The sequence below is a fragment of the Trachypithecus francoisi genome, unplaced genomic scaffold (assembly GCF_009764315.1).
Source record: "Trachypithecus francoisi isolate TF-2019V2 unplaced genomic scaffold, Tfra_2.0 Lachesis_group16, whole genome shotgun sequence".
Lineage (NCBI taxonomy): Eukaryota > Metazoa > Chordata > Mammalia > Primates > Cercopithecidae > Trachypithecus > Trachypithecus francoisi.
In genome coordinates this window covers 84,523,715-84,543,647 of record NW_022681461.1, presented here as the reverse complement: position 1 = coordinate 84,543,647, position 19,933 = coordinate 84,523,715, and the positions used below count along the sequence as shown (strand labels likewise).

The 19,933-nt window shown below is 41.2% G+C and overlaps 1 protein-coding gene across 3 annotated transcripts in view; it reads right to left on the bottom strand.

Annotated features, from left to right (window-relative positions):
• Nucleotides 1-19,468, bottom strand: part of GRIN3A (glutamate ionotropic receptor NMDA type subunit 3A) — a 172,733-nt gene extending 153,265 nt beyond the window's left edge. For all 3 annotated transcript variants that reach the window (XM_033237934.1, XM_033237936.1, XM_033237935.1), the window contains exon 1: nt 18,102-19,468. In XM_033237934.1, the coding sequence (XP_033093825.1) occupies nt 18,102-18,800 (699 nt within the window). In that variant the 5' untranslated portion in view covers nt 18,801-19,468. The remainder of the gene's footprint in view (nt 1-18,101) is intronic.
• Between the last annotated feature and the right edge of the window lie 465 nt (nt 19,469-19,933).

The window sequence follows — 19,933 nt, the reverse complement described above, 5'->3', positions numbered from 1 at the left end:
CTGTTAGTCTGATGGGCTTCCCTTTGTGGGTAACCCAACCTTTCTCTCCCGCTGCCCTGAAGATTTTTTCCTTCATTTCAACTTTGGTGAATCTGGCAATTATGTGTCTTGGAGTTGCTCTTCTGGAGGAGTATCTTTGTGGCATTCTCTGTATTTCCTGAATTTGAATGTTGGCCTGCCTTACTAGGTTGGGGAAGTTCTCCTGGATGATATCCTGAAGAGTGTTTTCCAAGTTGGTTCCATTTTCCCCCGCACTTTCAGGCATCCCAATCAGACGTAGATTTGGTCTTTTTACGTAATCCCATACTTCTTGCAGGCTTTGTTCATTTCTTTTTCTTCTTTTTTCTTTTGGTTTCTCTTCTCGCGTCGTTTCATTCATTTGATCCTCAATCGCTGATACTCTTTCTTCCAGTTGATCGAGTCGGTTACTGAAGCTTGTGCATCTGTCTCGTATTTCTCGTGTCATGGTTTTCATCTCTGTCATTTCGTTTATGACCTTCCCTGCATTAATTAGTCTAGCTGTCAATTCTTCCACTCTTTTTTCAAGATTTTTAGTTTCTTTGCGCTGGGTACGTAACTCCTCCTTTAGCTCTGAGAAGTCTGATGGACTGAAGCCTTCTTCTCTCATCTCGTCAAAGTCATTCTCTGACCAGCTTCGATCCATTGCTGGCGATGAGCTGCGCTCCCTTGCAGGGGGAGATGCGCTGTTATTTTTTGAATTTCCAGCTTTTCTGCCCTGCTTTTTCCCCATCTTTGTGGTTTTATCTGCCTCTGGTCTTTGATGAGGGTGACGTACTGATGGGGTTTTGGTATAGGTGTCCTTCCTGTTTGATAGTTTTCCTTCTAACAGTCAGGACCCACAGCTGCAGGTCTGTTGGAGATTGCTTGAGGTCCACTCCAGACCCTGTTTGCCTGGGTATCAGTAGCAGAGGTTGCAGAAGATAGAATATTGCTGAACAGCGAGTGTACCTGTCTGATTCTTACTTTGGAATCTTCCTCTCAGGGGTGTACTCCACCCTGTGAGGTGTGGGGTGTCAGACTGCCCCAGTGAGGGATGTCTCCCAGTTAGGCTACTCAGGGGTCACGGACCCACTTGAGCAGGCAGTCTGTCCCTTCTCAGATCTCAACCTCCGTGTGGGGAGATCCACTGCTCTCTTCAAAGGTGTCAGACAGAGTCGTTTGCGTCTGCAGAGGTTTCTGCTGCTTTTGTTGTTGTTGTTTAGCTGTGCCCTGTCCCCAGAGGTGGAGTCTACAGAGACAGGCGGGTTTCCTTGAGCTGCTGTGAGATCCACCCAGTTTGAGCTTCCCAGCGGCTTTGTTTACCTACTTAAGCCTCAGCAATGGCGGGCGCCCCTCCCCCAGCCTCGCTGCTGCCTTGCGGTTAGATTGCAGACTGCTGTGCTAGCAATGAGGGAGGCTCCGTGGCCGTGGGACCTTCCCGGCCAGGTGTGGGATATAATCTTCTGGTGTGCCCGTTTGCTTAAAGCGCAGTATTGGGGTGGGAGTTACCCGATTTTCCAGGTGTTGTGTGTCTCAGTTCCCCTGGCTAGGAAAAGGGATTCCCTTCCCGCTTGTGCTTCCACGGTGAGGTGATGCCTCACCCTGCTTCAGCTCTCGCTGGTCAGGCTGCAGCAGCTGACCAGCACCGATTGTCCGGCACTCCCTAGTGAGATGACCCCAGTACCTCAGTTGAAAATGCAGAAATCACCAGTCTTCTGTGTCGCTCACGCTGGCAGTTGGATACTGGAGCTGTTCCTTTTTGGCCATATTGCTCCGCCTCCCCATATCCAGTATTTCAACCCATTACACAGTACCATTTAGAAACTGATACAATCTTAAATCTTAACGAATATATTTTTATGAATATAAACTAGCAATCCTAGCTTTAATACTTGACTTCTCAAGTGTCTCTTATTCTAACCTGTGTTCTGGCTGTAGTCCTCCTATCCTGATGACTCCCCAACCTCCCTTCTTCCTCCTCACCTTCCTCCTCACCTTCCTGCCTAAGGTGAGGTGCAGCCAAGCACCCTGGGTTCTTCTCCCTGACTATGGGAGCATCCAAGATAAACACATTTTTAGGTCCCTGTTTGGGAAACCCTGCTCTTTTTTCCTCCCCTTCCAGCTGCTGCTGACCATTTAGAAGTTGCAGTTTGACTGTGTTGGTCCATTGCAGGAGGATGAAACAAGGGTGGGCTGTTCCTATTGCCAAATTAGTACCAAGGAAGATACGTCCTAACTTTCCAGAATTGAAGCTTGGAGTGTGTTTTCCTGAAGAAGATGTTTCAATAACAATGCCTCTCATCTATTTTTAACATTTAAATTTATAAAGTGCTTTTATGTAAATTAATTCACTGAAGTCTATATTAATTTTTTTAAATGGCATAGTAGGCTGTCAATAAAAACCTGTTTAATGAATAAGTATTTATGAACTGAGGCTCAGAGAGGTTTCCCAAAGCTCTACAGATGATTCTAAAACCAAACTTGAAGCCAGGTCTCTGGTTCTTCTCCCCACTCCATATCCCCTTGGTCTCAAACAGAAAGAGTCTGTTACTGATGGTGTTTAGTGTCTGCAGAATTATTAATACCAGAACTCTGCTATATAATGGGTCAAATAGGCTTTTGAGGCCTGGCCTAAGGTCTTAACAGGCACAGATAACATTGTTTCAATGGAAAAATCAATTTTGAATTAGAGCATAATTCGTCTGCAAATTGTGACAACTTGGGTATATATCTGTCTTTCCATATAGATATATAATAGGAAAATACTTTTTAATATAATGATTTAAATTTATTGATTAAAAATCATACACACATTTCTGTTTCTAGAAATTTTGTGCTTTCTCATGGAAACATAGAGGGGAACAACAGACTCTGGAGCCTACTGGAGGGTGTAGGGTGGGAGGAGGGAGAGGATCAGGAAAAATAACTAATGAAAACTAGGCTCAATACATAGGTGACGAAATAATCTGTACAACAGACTCCCGTGACACAAGTTTACCTACATAACAAACCTGCATGTGTGCCTCTGAACTTAAAATAGAAGTAAAACAATGGGAATTCTGGGCTTTCTGTGTACCGATATCTCAAGAGAATGCCATGAATTGGAAAGAGTACATGATATGGTTTGGCTGTGTCCCCACCCAAATCTCAACTTGAATTGTATCTCCCTGGATTCCCATGTGTTGTGGAAGGTACCTACAAGGAGGTAATTGAATCATGGGGCCAGTCTTCCCGTTCTATTCTTGTGATAGTGAATGAGTCTTACAAGATCTGATGAGTTTATCAGGGGTTTCCGCTTTTGCTTCTTTCTCATTTTCTCTTTCTGCCACCATGTAAAAAGTGCCTTTTGCCTTCCGCCATGACTCTGAGGCCTCAGAATCACAGCGGTTCAATTAAAACTCTTTTTCTTCCTAGTCTGGGGTATGTCTTTATCAGCAGCATGAAAACTAGCTAATATAGAAAATTGGTACCAGCAGAGTGGGGTGTTGCTGAAAAGGTACCCCAAAAAACTTTGGAACTTGGTAATGGGCAGAGACTGGAACAGTTTGGAGGGCTCAGAAGAAGATAGGAAAATGTGGGAAAGTTTGTAACCTCCTAGAGACTTGTTCAATGGCTTTGACAAAAATTCTGATAGTGATATGAACAATAAGGTCGAGGCTGAGGTGGTATCAGATGGAGATGAGCAATGTGTTGGGAACTGAAGCAAAGGTGACTCTTGTTATGTTTTAGCAAAGAGACTGGCGGCATTTTGCCCCTGCCCTAGCGATCTGTGGAACTTTGAACTAGAGAGAGATGATTTAGGGTATCTGGCAGAAGAAATTTCTAAGCAGCAAAGCATTCAAAAAGTGACTTTGGTGCTGTTAAAAGCATTCCATTTTAAAAGGGAAACAGAACATAAAAGTTCAGAAAATTTGCAGCCTGATGATGCAGTGGAAAAGAAAAACCCATTTTTTGAGGAGAAATTCAAGCTGGCTGCAGAAATTTGAATAAGTAGCAAGGAGCCTAATGTTAATCCCCAAGACCACGGGGAAAATGTCTCCAGGCCATGTCAGAAACTTTCATGGCAGCCCCTCCCATTTCAGGCCCAGAGGCCCAAGAGGAAAATGCCAGGGTCCCTGTGCTGTGTTAAGCCTAGGGAGTTGGTGCCCCGTGTCCTAAGTACTCCAGCTGTGGCTGAAAGGAGCCAATGTAGAGCTCAGGCTGTGGCTTCAGAGCGTGGAAGCCTCAAGACTTGGCAGCTTCCATGTGGTGTTGAGCCTGCAGGTGCACTGAAGTCAAGAATTGAGGTTTGGGAACCTCTGCCTAGATTTCAGAAGATGTATAGAAATGCCTGGATGCCCAGGCAAAAGTTTGCTGCAGGGGTGGGGCCCTCATGGAGGACCTCTGCTAGGGCAGTGCAGAAGGGAAATGTGGGGTCGGAGCTCCCACACAGCATCCCTACTGAGGCACTGCCTAGTGGAGCTGTGAGAAGAGGGCCACCGTCCTCCAGACCCCAGAATGGCAGCTCCACCAACAGCTTGCACTGTGTACCTGGAAAAGCCACAGACACTCAACACCAGCCTGTAAAAGCAGCTGGGAGGGAGTCTGTACCCAGCAAAGCCACAGGGGTAGAGCTGCCCAAGACCATGAGAACATACCTTTTGCATCAGTAGTACCTAGATGTGAAACCTGGGGTCAAAGGAGATTATTTTGTAGCTTTAAAATTTGACTGCCTTGCTGGATTTTGGACTTGCATAGGCCCTGTACCCCCTTTTGTTTTGGACAATTTCTCCCATTTAGAATGGCTGTATTTACCTAATACCTGTATCCCCATTGTATCTAGGAAGCAACTATCTTGCTTTTGATTTTACATGCTCACAGGCAAAAGGAACTTGCCTTGTCTCAGATGAGACTTTGGATTATGGACTTTTGGATTAATGCTGAAATGAGTTAAGATTTTGGGGGACTATAGGGAAGGCATAATTGGTTTTGAAATGTAAGGACATGAGATTTGGAGGAGCCAGGGAAGAATGATATGGTTTGGCTGTGTCCCCACCCAAATCTCAACTTGAATTGTATCTTCCTGGATTCCCACGTGTTGTGGGAGGGACCGGGGGGAGGTAATTGAATCATGGGGGTCAGTTTTTCCCTTGCTATTCTCGTGATAGTGAATGAGTCTCATGCAATGTGATGGGTTTATCGGGTGTTTCTGATTTTGCTTTCTCCTCATTTTCTCTTGCCACCACCATGTAAGAAGTGCCTCCTGCTGTGATTCTGAGGCCACCCCAGCCATGTGGAACTGTAAGTCCAATTAAACTTTTTTTTTCTTCCCAGTCTTGTGTATGTCTTTATTACCATGTGAAAATGAACTAATACAGTACATGTTTGGGGAAGGCCTTGAGGGCCAGATCCTGTAAACTTACTGATGATTATTAACCTATATTTCTCTGGCTTTAGGGGAAGCATGTCTGAATCTTGGCATGTCAGTAGGAGATGGAATGCTTTATTGAATTATACTCTCAAAATCTAGATAATTTAATACAGTTTCTTAAGTGGGGCACACCTCACTCCAATTTTGTGAATTAATACTGTAGTGAGTCATTGTTGTTAAGGTGTGTATTTCACCTCACAGAAGTGTTGAGTCATGGAAAAAGAAAGGGAATATTGTCATAATAAAATGGTTTTTGAGCAAGGAAATGGCATGAAGCTCAGGGAATTATATTTGATAAGTGTTTATTGAATAAATGAATGCATGAATGAATGAATAAAAATTGTTTTAAGAAAATTTATCTAGCAGCAGCGTGCAGAATTGTCTGGTGGAAAGAAGCTAGATATTAAAAGAATTGATGCAAGAAGGTAATGTGACAATAAGAAGGAAGAATGGGGCTATGAGAAATATATGAAGGAAAGCAACAGCACCTGGTAAGAAGAAAAGGGAGAAGTCAAAGATGTTATGAAAAGTCGTTATAGGTGAGAGAAAAACACTTTTTCAAGATATCTTTAAGTATTTTTAATTTAAGGTGGGAATTGGAGATATAGCCACAAATTCAAGTTAGAAATTCCTGGCCTTGCCACATGCAAAGAGATAAATTCAGTAGTTAACATGTAAAAGGACTGTATGAAAGGGTGTACTAGATCTGGTTATTGGTTCACTATTGATACCTCCTTGAAATAGTGCCCACTAAAAATTGTGTTATGGATGTTACTAAGAATAGTCCAGTTATTCAACAATTATTTATTGCTGTGCTCATTCCTATCTCAGGGTCTTTGTATTTTTTATTGGTCTGGTTTGCAATGCTCCTTCCTTAGAGACTTCTGTGGGTCACTCCTTACTTCATTTTGTGCTCAAATGCCATGCTCAGATCTTACTTGACCAACTGTAGTCATTCTCTAATCTTATCTTCTGCTTTATTTTTCTCCATTGCACTTGTCTCTGTCTAATAATAGTATATTACATATTTATTTGTTTGCATGTCTTGTTTTCTATCTCCCTTGCTAGAATGGGAATTCTTTGTGATCCTGGGCTTTGCTGTTTTATTTACTGCTGTATTCTAAGTCAGTCTCATACTAAGCATTTAACCTAAGAATCTGGGCATTTCTGACTGGATTGAGGGAGAATATATAATTTGGAATGGAGGGGAAACCAATGTGGGTTAAGCCAATCAGATGTCTGGATAATTTGAACTAAGAGATACAAGAAATGTAGTCAGGTAAATTGATTAGAGTTGTAAAGTCATATAGAGTCAGGCTAAGTCCTATCATAAGAACCACATCCATGGAGAAGTAGTGGCAAGGCAGAAGAATCAGCTGGTATCCTGAGAGGAGTCTGTAGCAGGTGTGAAGTGAGAAACTGAGATAAGAGCCATTGGGCCCCAGAGCCAGGGAAAAAGAGAGGTGCTACCCAAACACCTTCTGGTAGTACAGTTCAGCTATACTTCACGCATTTCTATTTCATGTCATTTTCCTGTAAGATTTCAGCACAAATTCCCTGCTTTTGAGCTTCCTGGTGGGAGTTTCTCTTCCTTTGTAACAGAACATCCTTTGACAGAACAATCCAATAGAACTTCCTATGGCAATAAAAATGTTCTATATTTGTGTTGTCCAATATAGTAGTCACTACCCATATGTGCCCATTTAAAAATTTTTAGTTAAAATTAAAAAAAAATTATTTAAATTTTTTTTAAATTAAATTTTTTATTTTAAAAAATTAAAAATTAAATGTTTTATTTAATTTTTAAAAATTTTTTATTTTTGTGGGTACATAGTAGGCTTATATATTTATATGGTACATAAGATGTTTTAAACACTTGAAATGTGATTCATGTGCTTGAGCAACTGACTCAAATTTTATATAATCTTAATTTAAATTCAAGTATCCATATTTGGGTAGAGGCTATAATATTAGACAGCACAGTACAATGGTGATTATTATAAGGGATCAAGGACAAGAAGCATAATCAGTAAAAGACAATGAAAAGGACAGGGGAAAAAAACAAGGAAAACAATGACGGTGTCACAAAACTCAAGTAGAGGGTGTTCCGCAGCACAAGTAACTACAAAAATGTTAGGGAAGATGAGTGTAGTAAAATCCCTTCGGTAGCAGTGTGTGTTTTTTTTTTTTGGAAGCAAATCTGATTTTAAACAGCAAGGGCTACATAAACAAATCAAGAAATAACCCATTTAAAGTCAAACTAGCCATGACAAATAATGGAGAAAAATACTTGTGATATGGGAAGACATTTATGTGTGGATATGTTAGGAAAATCCATAAAGTAGGATGGCCCCAATTTTATAAAACACATATATGTGTAGATCTTTTGGTTGTGTATTTATAGGTGATTTGAATTCTCTGGCATTTTATTAACTCTTAGAATTATCCACAAAGAGCATAGATTTTTTTGTAATCAGAAATAAAGGAATAAATGATGTGCTTAGCACAATAAAATGGCTGCATCTCTTTATCTTGCCTTATGAGTGAAAGTGACAGCAAATACAGCTACTAAGAATTAATGACTCTACATTTCTAAAGTTAGTAAGACTTTATCTCATTTTTCTCCCAACCCCACTGGACACACAGTGGGTTTGAGATATCTTACTTTATAGTTGTTAACTGCAATTATAGATAGGCTGGCAGTACAGCAGAAGTTGATGAAGGTTCTTCTTAGTAGAAAGCAGAAGAAGATCTTTTCTTTGGTGAATTAACCTACATTTCCCACAGTCAAAAGACCAGGAATGAACTAATAGCTGCTTGGAATCCTTTCTTGTCTTGAGAGTGGATTCCTAGGATGCTTCAGCCTAAACCTATATTTTGGAGACCACTAGATGGCTCTCTCTGTCTGTGACGAGGTGAAGGCACACTAGATAAATTCGGATCTAGATTTATCATTTATGTTCATGTACACATTGAAGCATTTCTTTAGGTGTATAACACAATGTGTGATAAGACTCAAATTAACTCCTCCTGTATCATCAACGCAGTAATATCTCTCTGTGCGTGGATCCGTGTATATATCTGCTCCTATTATTACATTCACAATATATAGAAGCAAATTATTTGTTTAAAGGAGTCTCTATTTAAGAATGTCTGGTTGGGACTGAAAAAATAGCACTCCACAACTAAGCCAGATTGTGATTCTGTTAGACAAAGACATGCTGAATGTTTAACTTTATGAAAGTAAAAACTTTTCTTTTTAATCTGGAGAGTATTAACACAACTTGTTTGGCTTCTAGTTGAGGCCTTCTATCCAAAAACACCAACAGATTGCATGCAGGTTGTTCTGCCACCAAAGTGCTTGCTACTTCCCCAAATGTTCAGCAAGTTCAGCTAATGGCCACCCCTAGCGGTGGGGAGAGGAGTGACAAACCATTTCTAAGTCATTTCTAAGAATGTTATTGAAAGGTACTAGTTGAGCTATTGTTTGGAACCGTAGAGACTCAGCCACTTGCAGTGTGATGAAAATATAGACTACAAACACAAAGGAAAATCCCGCCTTTTAAATAGAAATAGCATAATGCTCAAGTTTCAAAAGCCATGTCAAGTCTGCATTTTCAGAAAATTAAAAAAAAATTACTTTTTATTTCTCCTGTTCTTTGATGCCAGTGCCCAGTTAGAGTGATAACAGGGTTTTTCTTAATTGTACTCCACTGTTACTAAAATTTAAGCCATTATCCTTGAAAGAATAAAACACATTAAATGCGACTCAGGGTTAATCTGTGGAAATGCACAGGTAGTAGTGCATGGGCGCTGCTTTTATAATCAGAAAAGCAACATGCATCCAAAAAGTCCCACGAAGTTGTGTGCATCAGTTTTGATATTGTCCACATCCAATAAAGCATGAAGATTTTGCTTCATGAGGTGTACCATTTCTAAAAGCCTTGGCCTATAGCAGTGCTACTTTCCCTTAATCTTTGGGTTAATGTAAGCCATATTGTTACTTTAATACAGATAAAGCCCATATGAAAAAGGGGAGACTGCTGAACCTTCAATCCATGTCCAGGTAGACTCTTTTTAACAAGAATCCCCAAATATCAATTGGGTTGTAGTTGCCAGTGGGTGGAATCACCAAGCTTAACCTTTCTCGACATTTTTCTCCAGATGCAAAGTATATAAGCTGAAATGGAACTTGCCTTCCAAGGACAAGGTGGGCCAGATCCCTTTCTATCTTGTCATCTCCTCCCTGCATAAGTCTGTGTGGGCAATTATATCATTTCTTGTTGTTGTTGTAACAAATTACCAAGAACTTAGTGATTTAAAACAATACACACTTATTCTTTTATTACTTGTGACTAAAGGTCATAGTCTGAAATCCGTTTTGCTGGGCTAAAGTCAAGGGTGGCATTCTTTCTGGAGCCTCTAAAGGGAGAACCATTTTCTTGCCTTTGAGTTTCTAGCGACTGCCTGTATTCCTTGACTTATGGCCTCTTCTCCATCTTCAGTGTGTGTCACTCCAGTCTCCGCTTCCTTTATCACATTGTCACATCACCTTGTCCTCTGACCTTGACTTCTTCTGCCTCCTTCTTATAAGAACCCTTGTGATGACATTGAGTATACCTGGATCATCCAAGATATCCTTTCTATCTCAAGGTGCTTAACATAACCACATCTTCAAAGTCCTTTTGGCCATAAAAAAAAAACATATGGTTTTGAGGATTCAGATTTGGAAGGCTTTCAGGGACTCAGCCCTACCACACCAAAATAAGCTCACTCTTGTTTCATAAGCTCATATCTGTTGTCCTCCATCTCTTCTGCCACTTCTTTCTTTTGTTTGCTTAGATGGAAGATCAAGATTGAGAATTATGAAGTGCCACACAAACCTGAAGCCCAAGTCATATGTCCCAACCCAATCCTTTTCTAAAGACCTATGCACCAGGGCACTGGGCATTAATGCATTTATTAATAAAATGAAACTGTCATTTCTGTTCTATTGTTCCCTGAGTTTAGTTCCTCAGAGCCTCCTATGAAAAGTTATAGCAATAGATAGGAAAGACTTATGAGTTCCTCACTAAAACTGTCTAATAGACCAAAACATGCTTCTTCTTAACCTTTATGTAACTGCTACAACACTCCAACCACCCTGAACCCATATAAAGGAGCAACTAGGTAAAACTGGACTTCAAAGTTCACTTCTTTGCTGACCTACTTTGCACACATTTAAATTGTGGGTAGTCTTCGGTGAACTAGAACTCTAAATGGGATTCAAAACAGCAGATTTCTTCATTTTTCTCAGGGTTAGTTTGCTGGAGCTGGAAGTCTTAAGCCTGAATATTATGGACATGCTGAGAATGCATATAGAAGTTCCCTGGAGAATAAGGGAGAATATTTGAGTTCTTTTCCTGATTAGTTTTTATGAATCTTGCCACATCAACACTTTATGCTAAAAGAACAATTTTCAACATTGTAAGAATACACTGCTCTAGGTACATATGATGCAGTCCTTACCATAAACTTATAAGATAATCACATTTTATGACTTAATAAATTGAAACATGGAGACATCAGGTATGTTTCCCAAGGTAGGATGTCTAAAAAGTCGTACAGCCAAGATTCTAACATAGCTCTGAGCTTCTCAAAAATGTAATCTCTTAACTCCCACCTTATATTTCCTCCATCGTATGTTATAATTATCTCATTTACATTATAACAGTAATAATATTTGTCCTGCTCTCCTCACAAAGTAACTGTGAGGATAAAATGATAAAAGAGATGAGAGAGGGTTTTGATAAATTTAAACATACACTACAATTTATTCTTTCTAAAATATGTATTTTCATAATGAAGTATTGAAAGTCTAGATGAGAAAGTGTAAAGACAACTTATCTTTTTTCTCTTATTATTTTTTAATTCAGTAGGTAAAAATGCTTATTTTTAGAAAAATAGAAGCATGAATGAGAAAAATGTAGACTTTCACCCTCTATAATCACTGTTAAGTTTTTTATAAATAAAGTTCTAGACTTCATATTTTACAGGAACAAGGTCACACTTTACACACATTTTTGTAAAATTTTTCTATCTTTCTGTGTCAATAAATATATCCTCATTTTGAACGAGTATATTGTACTCCATTAAAAAATTATGATTCAATTAATTAAATTCCCATTGTTTTGAACATTTATTGTATAATATGCTTTTAATAGTCCAACCTGGAAGTAGATACTTCTCTCTTTTATCCTTTATTTTTTTCTGGGATATTACCAAAGCTGTGATGGATCCAATCTGTTCTTTGGTTGAAGGCTGACAAATAGACTAAGTTAAGAAGGCGCTATTAGTCTATTTTTCTTCTGGATGGCTTCTCACTTCCTACAATGCATAGCTCTTTCTATTTCTCCATATTTTGTCTATACATAGTCATTTACTTTACAGGGCTGTTAGGAGATTATTTAAACACATTTGGGAAAAAGCCTTAAAAAAATATATGCTACAAAAATATATATGATTAAAATTCTTCCTAAATCTATGCTTCAAATGAATAATGATGAGGTATAATTTATCCTGACTAAAAAAGGAGCCAACCTGCTTAATTCTGTACCACATGTACCCTTGCAGGCTCATCTCCATTACCAAACCGGCCCTGGCCAATCAGACACCAGCCTTTCAATATCAGTGTTTACTCCTCATGACATAATGCCAGCCAGGTCAAGGATCAATCCACTCCTTCAAGGCAGGAGATCAAACACAGTTGATAGTCTCCCTGAAAGTGCATGAATCTTACACAATTATATAAAACATCTGAGAATTTGGCCGAGGTGTCAGGTTGAGGAAAGGAGAAGGAAAGGGAGAGAGTTGGCTTACTCTTAGCTCATCTGTTCTCCAATGCTGTTTTCTCCTGTGATCTCATAGCAAAAATATCAGCAAAAGACAACTGAGAGGTTAAAGATTTCAATTAGTTTGTCATTCATACATTCACTCAAAAAGTAATATGGCAGATGCTAAGAGATGTTCTTTCTTCTTGCCTAGTTTTATGGATTTGGCATCATATTTCTGGTGCTACATAGATCCTCTACTCTTGTGTATATGTGGCAGTAGACAGAGCTAGTCGAAAAAAGGACAATGAGATTTCTCATCTCTACATTTACTGTTGCCACTAAAATGAGCAATACTTTCCTAAGAGAGTATACGGTCGTCTAGGGCAATGGGACTCAAAGTAGCTGGTTTGTAAATTATTATATATCCACTATGAGATAAGGAACTTGGGTCAGTATGAACCAACAAACTGCTTTCCTTATCAAGAAAGCTTGCTATGAAAAAATTTGGATGTTTGCTTTGTGGTGTAGTTGGCAGAATAGGAGTGGGAGTGGGGTAGACTCTGTATGGTCATAGTTTCCTGAATGATAGTTTGCCTATAGATAAAACTTGTGATCAATATGGAGGACCAACATTTCTCAAATATCCTTGGGCATCTTAATGATATTTCTATGGCAGGACCTAAGACTCTAGAAGTTGTGTTAGATGTGCCATAGGTTAAAAGTTGCTGTTAATACAGAAACAGTACTGTGACATGCCTTCTTTTTCCAGGCAAGTGTGTAACCTACTTAGGAACTTGGTTTTTTTTGTTGTTTGTTTCTAAACCCACCTTGTCTTTAAGAGAAACAAAATGAGGGAGAGGGTAAAGAGGAAGGTGTGAGGGTGAATGGAAGCATTTTACATGTGAATCATATCTCATTTTGATTAGTTATTGCTAATAGAAAATTAGTTGAACTTTAACACTTAAGTGATTCTTATCAGATAATGACCAACATCTCTCCACTAGTTATTTGGCTAACACTATACATTTTCCAAGTACTTTTACTTTTTCATTTGGTTCATCAAATATCTTTGTCAGATTGGTGAAGTACCTTCTTTTGATTGATAAGTGTAAATTCTCATTGATAAGTGTAGATTCTCAGAGATAAGTGTAGATTCTCAGAGATAGTCACATGCCCAAAATGACATGGCTAGTAAGAGACAGATTGGGAACATCTGCAATGAAAGAGGCAGATTGGGAACATTTTGGCCACTATTTCATATGCTTTTCATTACATTGTGCTCTTTTAACTAATGTGGTTGGAATTTGACTGGGGGGTTATTTATAAAATAAAATCTAATGGTACAAAATCCATGGTGCCTTCTGCAGCACCAGAGGATAAAACACGAGGAATTAGAAATTGGCATCAGTCTTCAGACAGCTCAGCTGATTCGATCATAAATTAACTCTAAGATATAATGATCAGGCAAAATCAAGAGCAAATATATTTTTCATGGATTAAGTGATACTCTTCAGGCAAGCACAAAGAAAAGTGGGAGAGACAAACTAATTGCTCAATAAATAGCATCTGCTAGTCTCCTTTGCTCTACTTACCTAGAAAAACTAATACATATTGTAAGTAAATTACTAAATTAAAAAATACTTCCAAGTTAATGCCAGGTCTCTGTTCTTCAAGAGGAACCTGTAAAAGATCACTGCTTTAAAAAGTTTTACATCCTTTGACATTTAATTTGAAATTGTTTATCTTAAAGTCAGCAACAATTAGATGCGACTGTCAGCTATTCATCATGAATTGCAGAATACATTTCTCCCATAGGAGAAAGAGCTGTGCTTTGCATAGAGCAAGTCAAAGAAAACCAATGCAGTTGAGAGCAGATGTTTTAAAAATAAATAGCCCTTACTGGTCCCCTCATGAGGTACCCCTGTGCCATGCAAAAATAGTGCTATATTAGCCAAATTCTAATAAATAGGCTTCAGTGCTTAGTCCTGTACTGTCAGAGAAAATGGACAATCTAAAACACTTGTATTTCCATGAAAGAAGCATATATTAATTTGTTAGTACATATCACTCATGAAGCAGGCAAAGTTGTGGTTGGTGTATTCAACAAGAGTGTTGAAAATAGTAGTGTGATCACTTTGTTTTTTTTAATAAAAAAAAATTTAAGAGTCGGGGTCTTACTATGTTGCCCAGGGTGGCATGGAACTCCTGGGCTCAAGCAGTCCTCCTGCCTCAGCCTCCCAGGTAGCTGAGACTACACATAGACACCACCATGCCTGGCTGAGCAGTCACTTTTGAATTGCATGGATTTGGATCTAAGCCAATCATATTACATCATTAACTCTGCCTAATAGAGCCAATATGAAGTTAACGTGAGATGTATATTATCTTTAAAAATGTGTACTTGTCACTACTTCAGCAGGTAAACTTTAAGGAGCTAACTTTGAAGAAACTACACAAACCCTGTAGAAGAAAAAGTCATATGGAAAGGAAAGAGGAAGAAAGTATAACTACAGGAACTTAATTTAAGTGTAAATGGAATTAGGTTCATATTCAGCATCATTATTTGAAGGTCATAAGAATAGAATTTAGAACAAAGAAGTAATCATTTTAATAAAACAGGTTAGCCTCAAGTGGGGTTTGAGTGTTGTAGTGAAGTCAGAATTCTTTTGATGGAAAACTGCTTTGACTCCATCCTATGTTTAATGTTATATTAAGCTTTTATTATGCAGTTATAATATGCATATGTTTTCCAAAGGTAGTTAATTAACTTACTTTTAATGAATTTCCCTACCTGAAAGAAGTTGATCCCCTAGAAAGCGATGATCTTATGTGATGATCTTGTTTTGAATACGTAGTATGTTGAAATAAAACTATTATGCTTTTCTCAGGGGTTTGTTCATCTCAGTGGTAGCTCTTTCTATTTAAGAGTTGTGGCACTGCCGGGCGCGGTGGCTCAAGCCTGTAATCCCAGCACTTTGGGAGGCCGAGACGGGAGGATCACGAGGTCAGGAGATCGAGACCATCCTGGCTAATGTGGTGAAACTCCATCTCTACTGAAAAAAAAATACAAAAAACTAGCTGGGCGAGGTGGCGGGCGCCTGTAGTCCCAGCTACTCGGGAGGCTGAGGCAGGAGAATGGCGTCAACCCGGGAGGCGGAGCTTGCAGTGAGCTGAGATCTGGCCACTGCATTCCAGCCTGGGCGGCAGAGCGAGACTCCGTCTCAAAAAAAAAAAAACCAAAAAAAAAAAAAAAGGAGTTGTGGCAGGATGTTAATAAAACTATTGCTCATTATTTAAAACCTTCAGATGAATGTAATCAACAGCCCAAAAGAAAGTGAGAAAAAACAGCTATTGCTGCTCTTGCTCTGAAAGCACTTTTGATTTAAGTAAGGGACACAATTTTATTTTACTTGGTTGTGAAAAAGTCCACTTTCTTCTAGAATCGTTTATTCAGGCAGTGGCACACAACCAACAAATTAGGTCACTGGGCAGTAGACTCCAAGGATGGTGGCTAGATTAAGTCAATTTTATTTAATGTGTAAAATGAGTTTGACATCCTTTTATATATAGAAAGTTTTTAAAAATCACATCACTGCATTAGAGGAAGGTCCACTTTTCCAGAGAAGCAAGGGAAAGATCAGTTATTATTTTCATTGAAAGCGGATTACGGTCATCTTAAAATTACATATTACAGTGACTTGACATTTACCAGAACATTTTAAATATAGAATATAATAGAATGACATTTAAATGATATAGGAAAAGTAAGACAAGTTAGATATGTTTGAATTTAAAATACAAAGGGAGATGAAAGAAAATGTAGTCAGTTGAACAAATTAGATCTGAGTTAATATAATAATCTCTCCCTTTCAAGATGTGTGCCATGAAAGTAACAGTGACAACAGTGATTTAAAATATGTTTCTGAGTTGAAATACAGAAGCAAATGTGCTTGACAGAGTATGTATTTTATTGTCGGCTTGTACCTGGAGGACTTTATTACCCCCTCAACCCCTGGTCTTAGAGCTTTGAAGTTTACAGATTCTGAATTTTGCTTCATGGTTTTTCTGGTCTCCTTGTTGTAATGTGCTGTCGGCTGCATACATTCTTTCTAGAACACAACTTCCCTTCTAACTAAGGAACACGAATTCTGGTGAAAAATTCTTGCTACTTAAGACTCTTGCCAAACAATCTACAAATGAAAAGGAGTCTGGAGACCGTGACCACTACTGGCAACTTATGAAATAGTAGGTAATAAAGAAGCAATGATGAGAAGCAAGTGATGCTGACTCCTGCATTTTGTTAGATCTGATTCTACATATATATTAATAATGATGCACCCTATGGATGCAATTTCGTGTTTATAACACTTTGGTCATTGGCAGCATTGTGCACCCGTGTTTTCCATGCCTTCCCATCTGCTGTCTACACCATTCAGATTCAGGTGACAGAAATATTTTATGTAAAAGTTAATTAACCTACACTCTACAGATCAAATCTCTGTAGTTCAGCCAGGAATCTTCTGGGCAACTGCTGAAAATGGCTTGCACTCACCCTCCCTAAGATTAAAAATGTAAGATTTATTTTTTTCCAGAAAAAGAAATCTTTAGTACTCCCTTGACAATTTATGCTTAGATTCTATCAAACCTTTCATTGTATATTGCCCTGACTCATTTTAGTTTTTATCTTGGCACATATATCAAAAGTGGAAGAAGATTGGAAATACATATTTTTCCAGCTGCAAGAGTTGAGTGAAAATGATGTAAAGTCAGAAATCCTCCGTAGTGTGGACTTTTTTACTAGTACATTGACCAACGTTGATCAAGTCCCCGGACTTTTCTCAGTTTCTCAGTCTTTGAAATGGGCGCATGCCAGTTACCTATTTGCTTCATAAATACTTTGTGCAAGCCTTAACACAGCTTGAGATTATGATAAAAGTAACATATAAAAGGCAGAAAATTCATTACTAAAAGGACTCTATCTTGTCCTTAAATATTCATCTCCTCATTATTACTTGTCAACGTTAAGTTCACAAATAGCTCTTTCATTGAAAATATATTTAGCTTTTTTAATCAATAAGAAACTAAATCATTTAATTCCTTTTTAAAAATTCTTAGATGATGGGGACAGGAATGGGCTGAACACAGCAACTGAATACCAGCCTCTGAGTCCACATTACATAGGAGGAAAGTAGGGACAAAGAAACAATCCCCAAATAAATCTCCCCGTCCATCTTTAAGCTTTTATATATTTCTAATGCTTTCCAATATCCAAGACTAATTGACCACTCTTCTTTACCTGTGGCTTCTGTACTAGGTGCAGATTTTTCTATTTACCCGAAGGAATTCTGAGCGATGTGCTTTCTTCCTTACACTCTTGCCTAAGGCTCAGGCACACCTTCCGAAGAAGTCAGAGAGAGCAGATGCTGCTTTTCCGCCACATGCTGTCAGAGTTCCCCTTGGGAGTGTGACACCTAGCAGGGAGTCAGGGATACCCCACCCCCATACTCTGCTCTTGTGGGTCTTCAGAACCTTGACCGCTCTCCACAGTTCTGAACCTCGACCTCTACTTCCCGTTGGGCATCCACTAGATTTCTCCCAGCCGGTCAAAACATGATTTTCTCTCATATTCTCCCCACTTCTTTCCTTCCAGCCGCGACATCACTGCGCGTTTTATTTCCATCCGCGCTTAAAATGTTTTATTCTACTTCTACTAAGGTCCTTCTACCTATCGACTACGCACATGGCCCAATCGTTAAACAATATCAAAGTTATAAAGCAACAACTCCCCTCGGACTTTACCCAGACGTTTTCTCTCCCCTCATGCAATGGTCCCGGCCCCCAGCAGCGCCATCTCCACTCACGCACCAGACTCCTCTCACCTGACTCTCCCGCGGAAACTCGTGGCGGACGATGCTGATTACTGGAATGTGCAGGACTAAGCTGACCAAGTCGAGCTCCATCATCTCGCCCTGGCTCTGGGGGAAGGCGAGCAGCGCCGACACTCCTTGCACCACCACGGTATGGCACACACTTTGCAGGAAGGAGAAAGGGTCACTGCTCCACGGCGAGCTAGGGGAGGAGAAGGGCAAAAGCGGCAGATCGCCCAGGCCTGCCTCAATGGCCATCACTACTTCCAAAGACAGGTTGTAGGGCAGCAGCCCTTCCACGCGGTTCAGGTTGTCCACGGCGAATAGGAGGGCGTCCCGTGGCCACAGGGTCTTCGCCCTGGCGCCCTCGCCCGGCTTAGGGGAGCCTGGCGGCCCCCGGCCATGCAGGGTGCTCCCCAACCAGCGTGCGCCCGGAGAGGTCGCCGGGGACCGCCTCGTCCCTGGCTCCGGCTCATCCCTCTGGGCTCCTGCCCGGCTGCCGACTGGAGCGCGGCTGGCCGCGCGGGGGGCCGTGGTCCAGGGCTGCAAGTGCACCGCGCCCACCCTCACCGCGTGCCCGATGCGCTTGAGGATCTGGCAGGGCTGCGGGTGCGAGGAGGAGCCGGGCACCCCAGCCAGCACCAGTGCGCAGGGCGGCGGCAACAGCAGACAGACCCTGCTCAGCAGCCACCACAAACTCAGTCTCCTCATTACTGTGACCCACAGGGAGAAAGCGCGCCCCCTCCTGCGCCCGTCTCTCCCCTCTGCAGCCGCTGCCTGAGGTCTCCGCCTCCAGGTCCCGCGCGCAGCTTCACACCACTCGGTGAAGCAGTCCCAGGAGCTGGAGCGGTCTCTAGGCCATCCAAGTTGGAGCCTAGCACACCCCCGGCAGTCTCAGATCCCGCTCCCAGGTCCCTCCGCCTGGCATCCTCTGCCCGCCCGGTCACTGCGCGCAGCAGGCAGGCGGGCGGGCCGGTGCCTGTCACCCGCGGTTGGAGCGCCCGTTCCCTGCCCTCCCCATCTACAGGGCGCTTCGGGCACTGCGTCCGGCCCCGCGAGGCGGCTGGGCTCCGAGAAGCAGCCGGAGTTCCTCAGGGGCCGCAGTGATAGAGGAGCAACGCGCTCTCACTTGGATTCTTTTCCTTTTCAGCCTGGGCGAGACCCACTTATTTCCTGAGGTCGCGTTGGAGGGGCGTTCACGCCCGGGGTGTGGAAAAGAAGCCAAATCCACCTTGTTCCACTGTCGGCCACCCTCCTGCAGGCTCCCCCAGCGCTGACTTCATTTTCTCTCTTCTCTCGCTACTTCCTCTCTGCCTCTCTTCGGTTATTTTTCCGCGGAGTCGCCACCGCCGCTGGCTTCCTAGGAGGAGCAACGCGACTGGCCAGCAAAGGGTGGCTCTGCTCTGAGCGCCAAAGTTCTCCCCGCCTCAGCCGGCGCCTCCCTGTTGCTGAGCCCTGGCGCCTGCCTGTCGCTTGGCTGCGCTAAACGCCCACTGTTGGTGAGATTCCCGAGTGGCACATCCCGCGCCCCTGGAAAGTCCTCTCCTCTCAAAGGCTGGGAGTCTTAGTTGGCAAAATTCCCTAAGACCTAAGAAGGAAAAAAGGACTCTGAGCCGATGAGAATTCTGAATTCGGAGTCGCACCTGAGGGATCTGAAATTCGGTGGTTCACTGAAATAGGTTCAAAGAGGCTGTGATTTAACGAGCTTCTGGATGTGTCGCTTTTAAGGTTTTTCTAGCTAAGGGTATTAAAGTAAGAATTATTTACACATTTTTATCTCCACATCTTCTTTCTCTCTGGCATGTGCGCCTTTGCATTTTTTTTTTTTTTTAAAGAATCCCTGT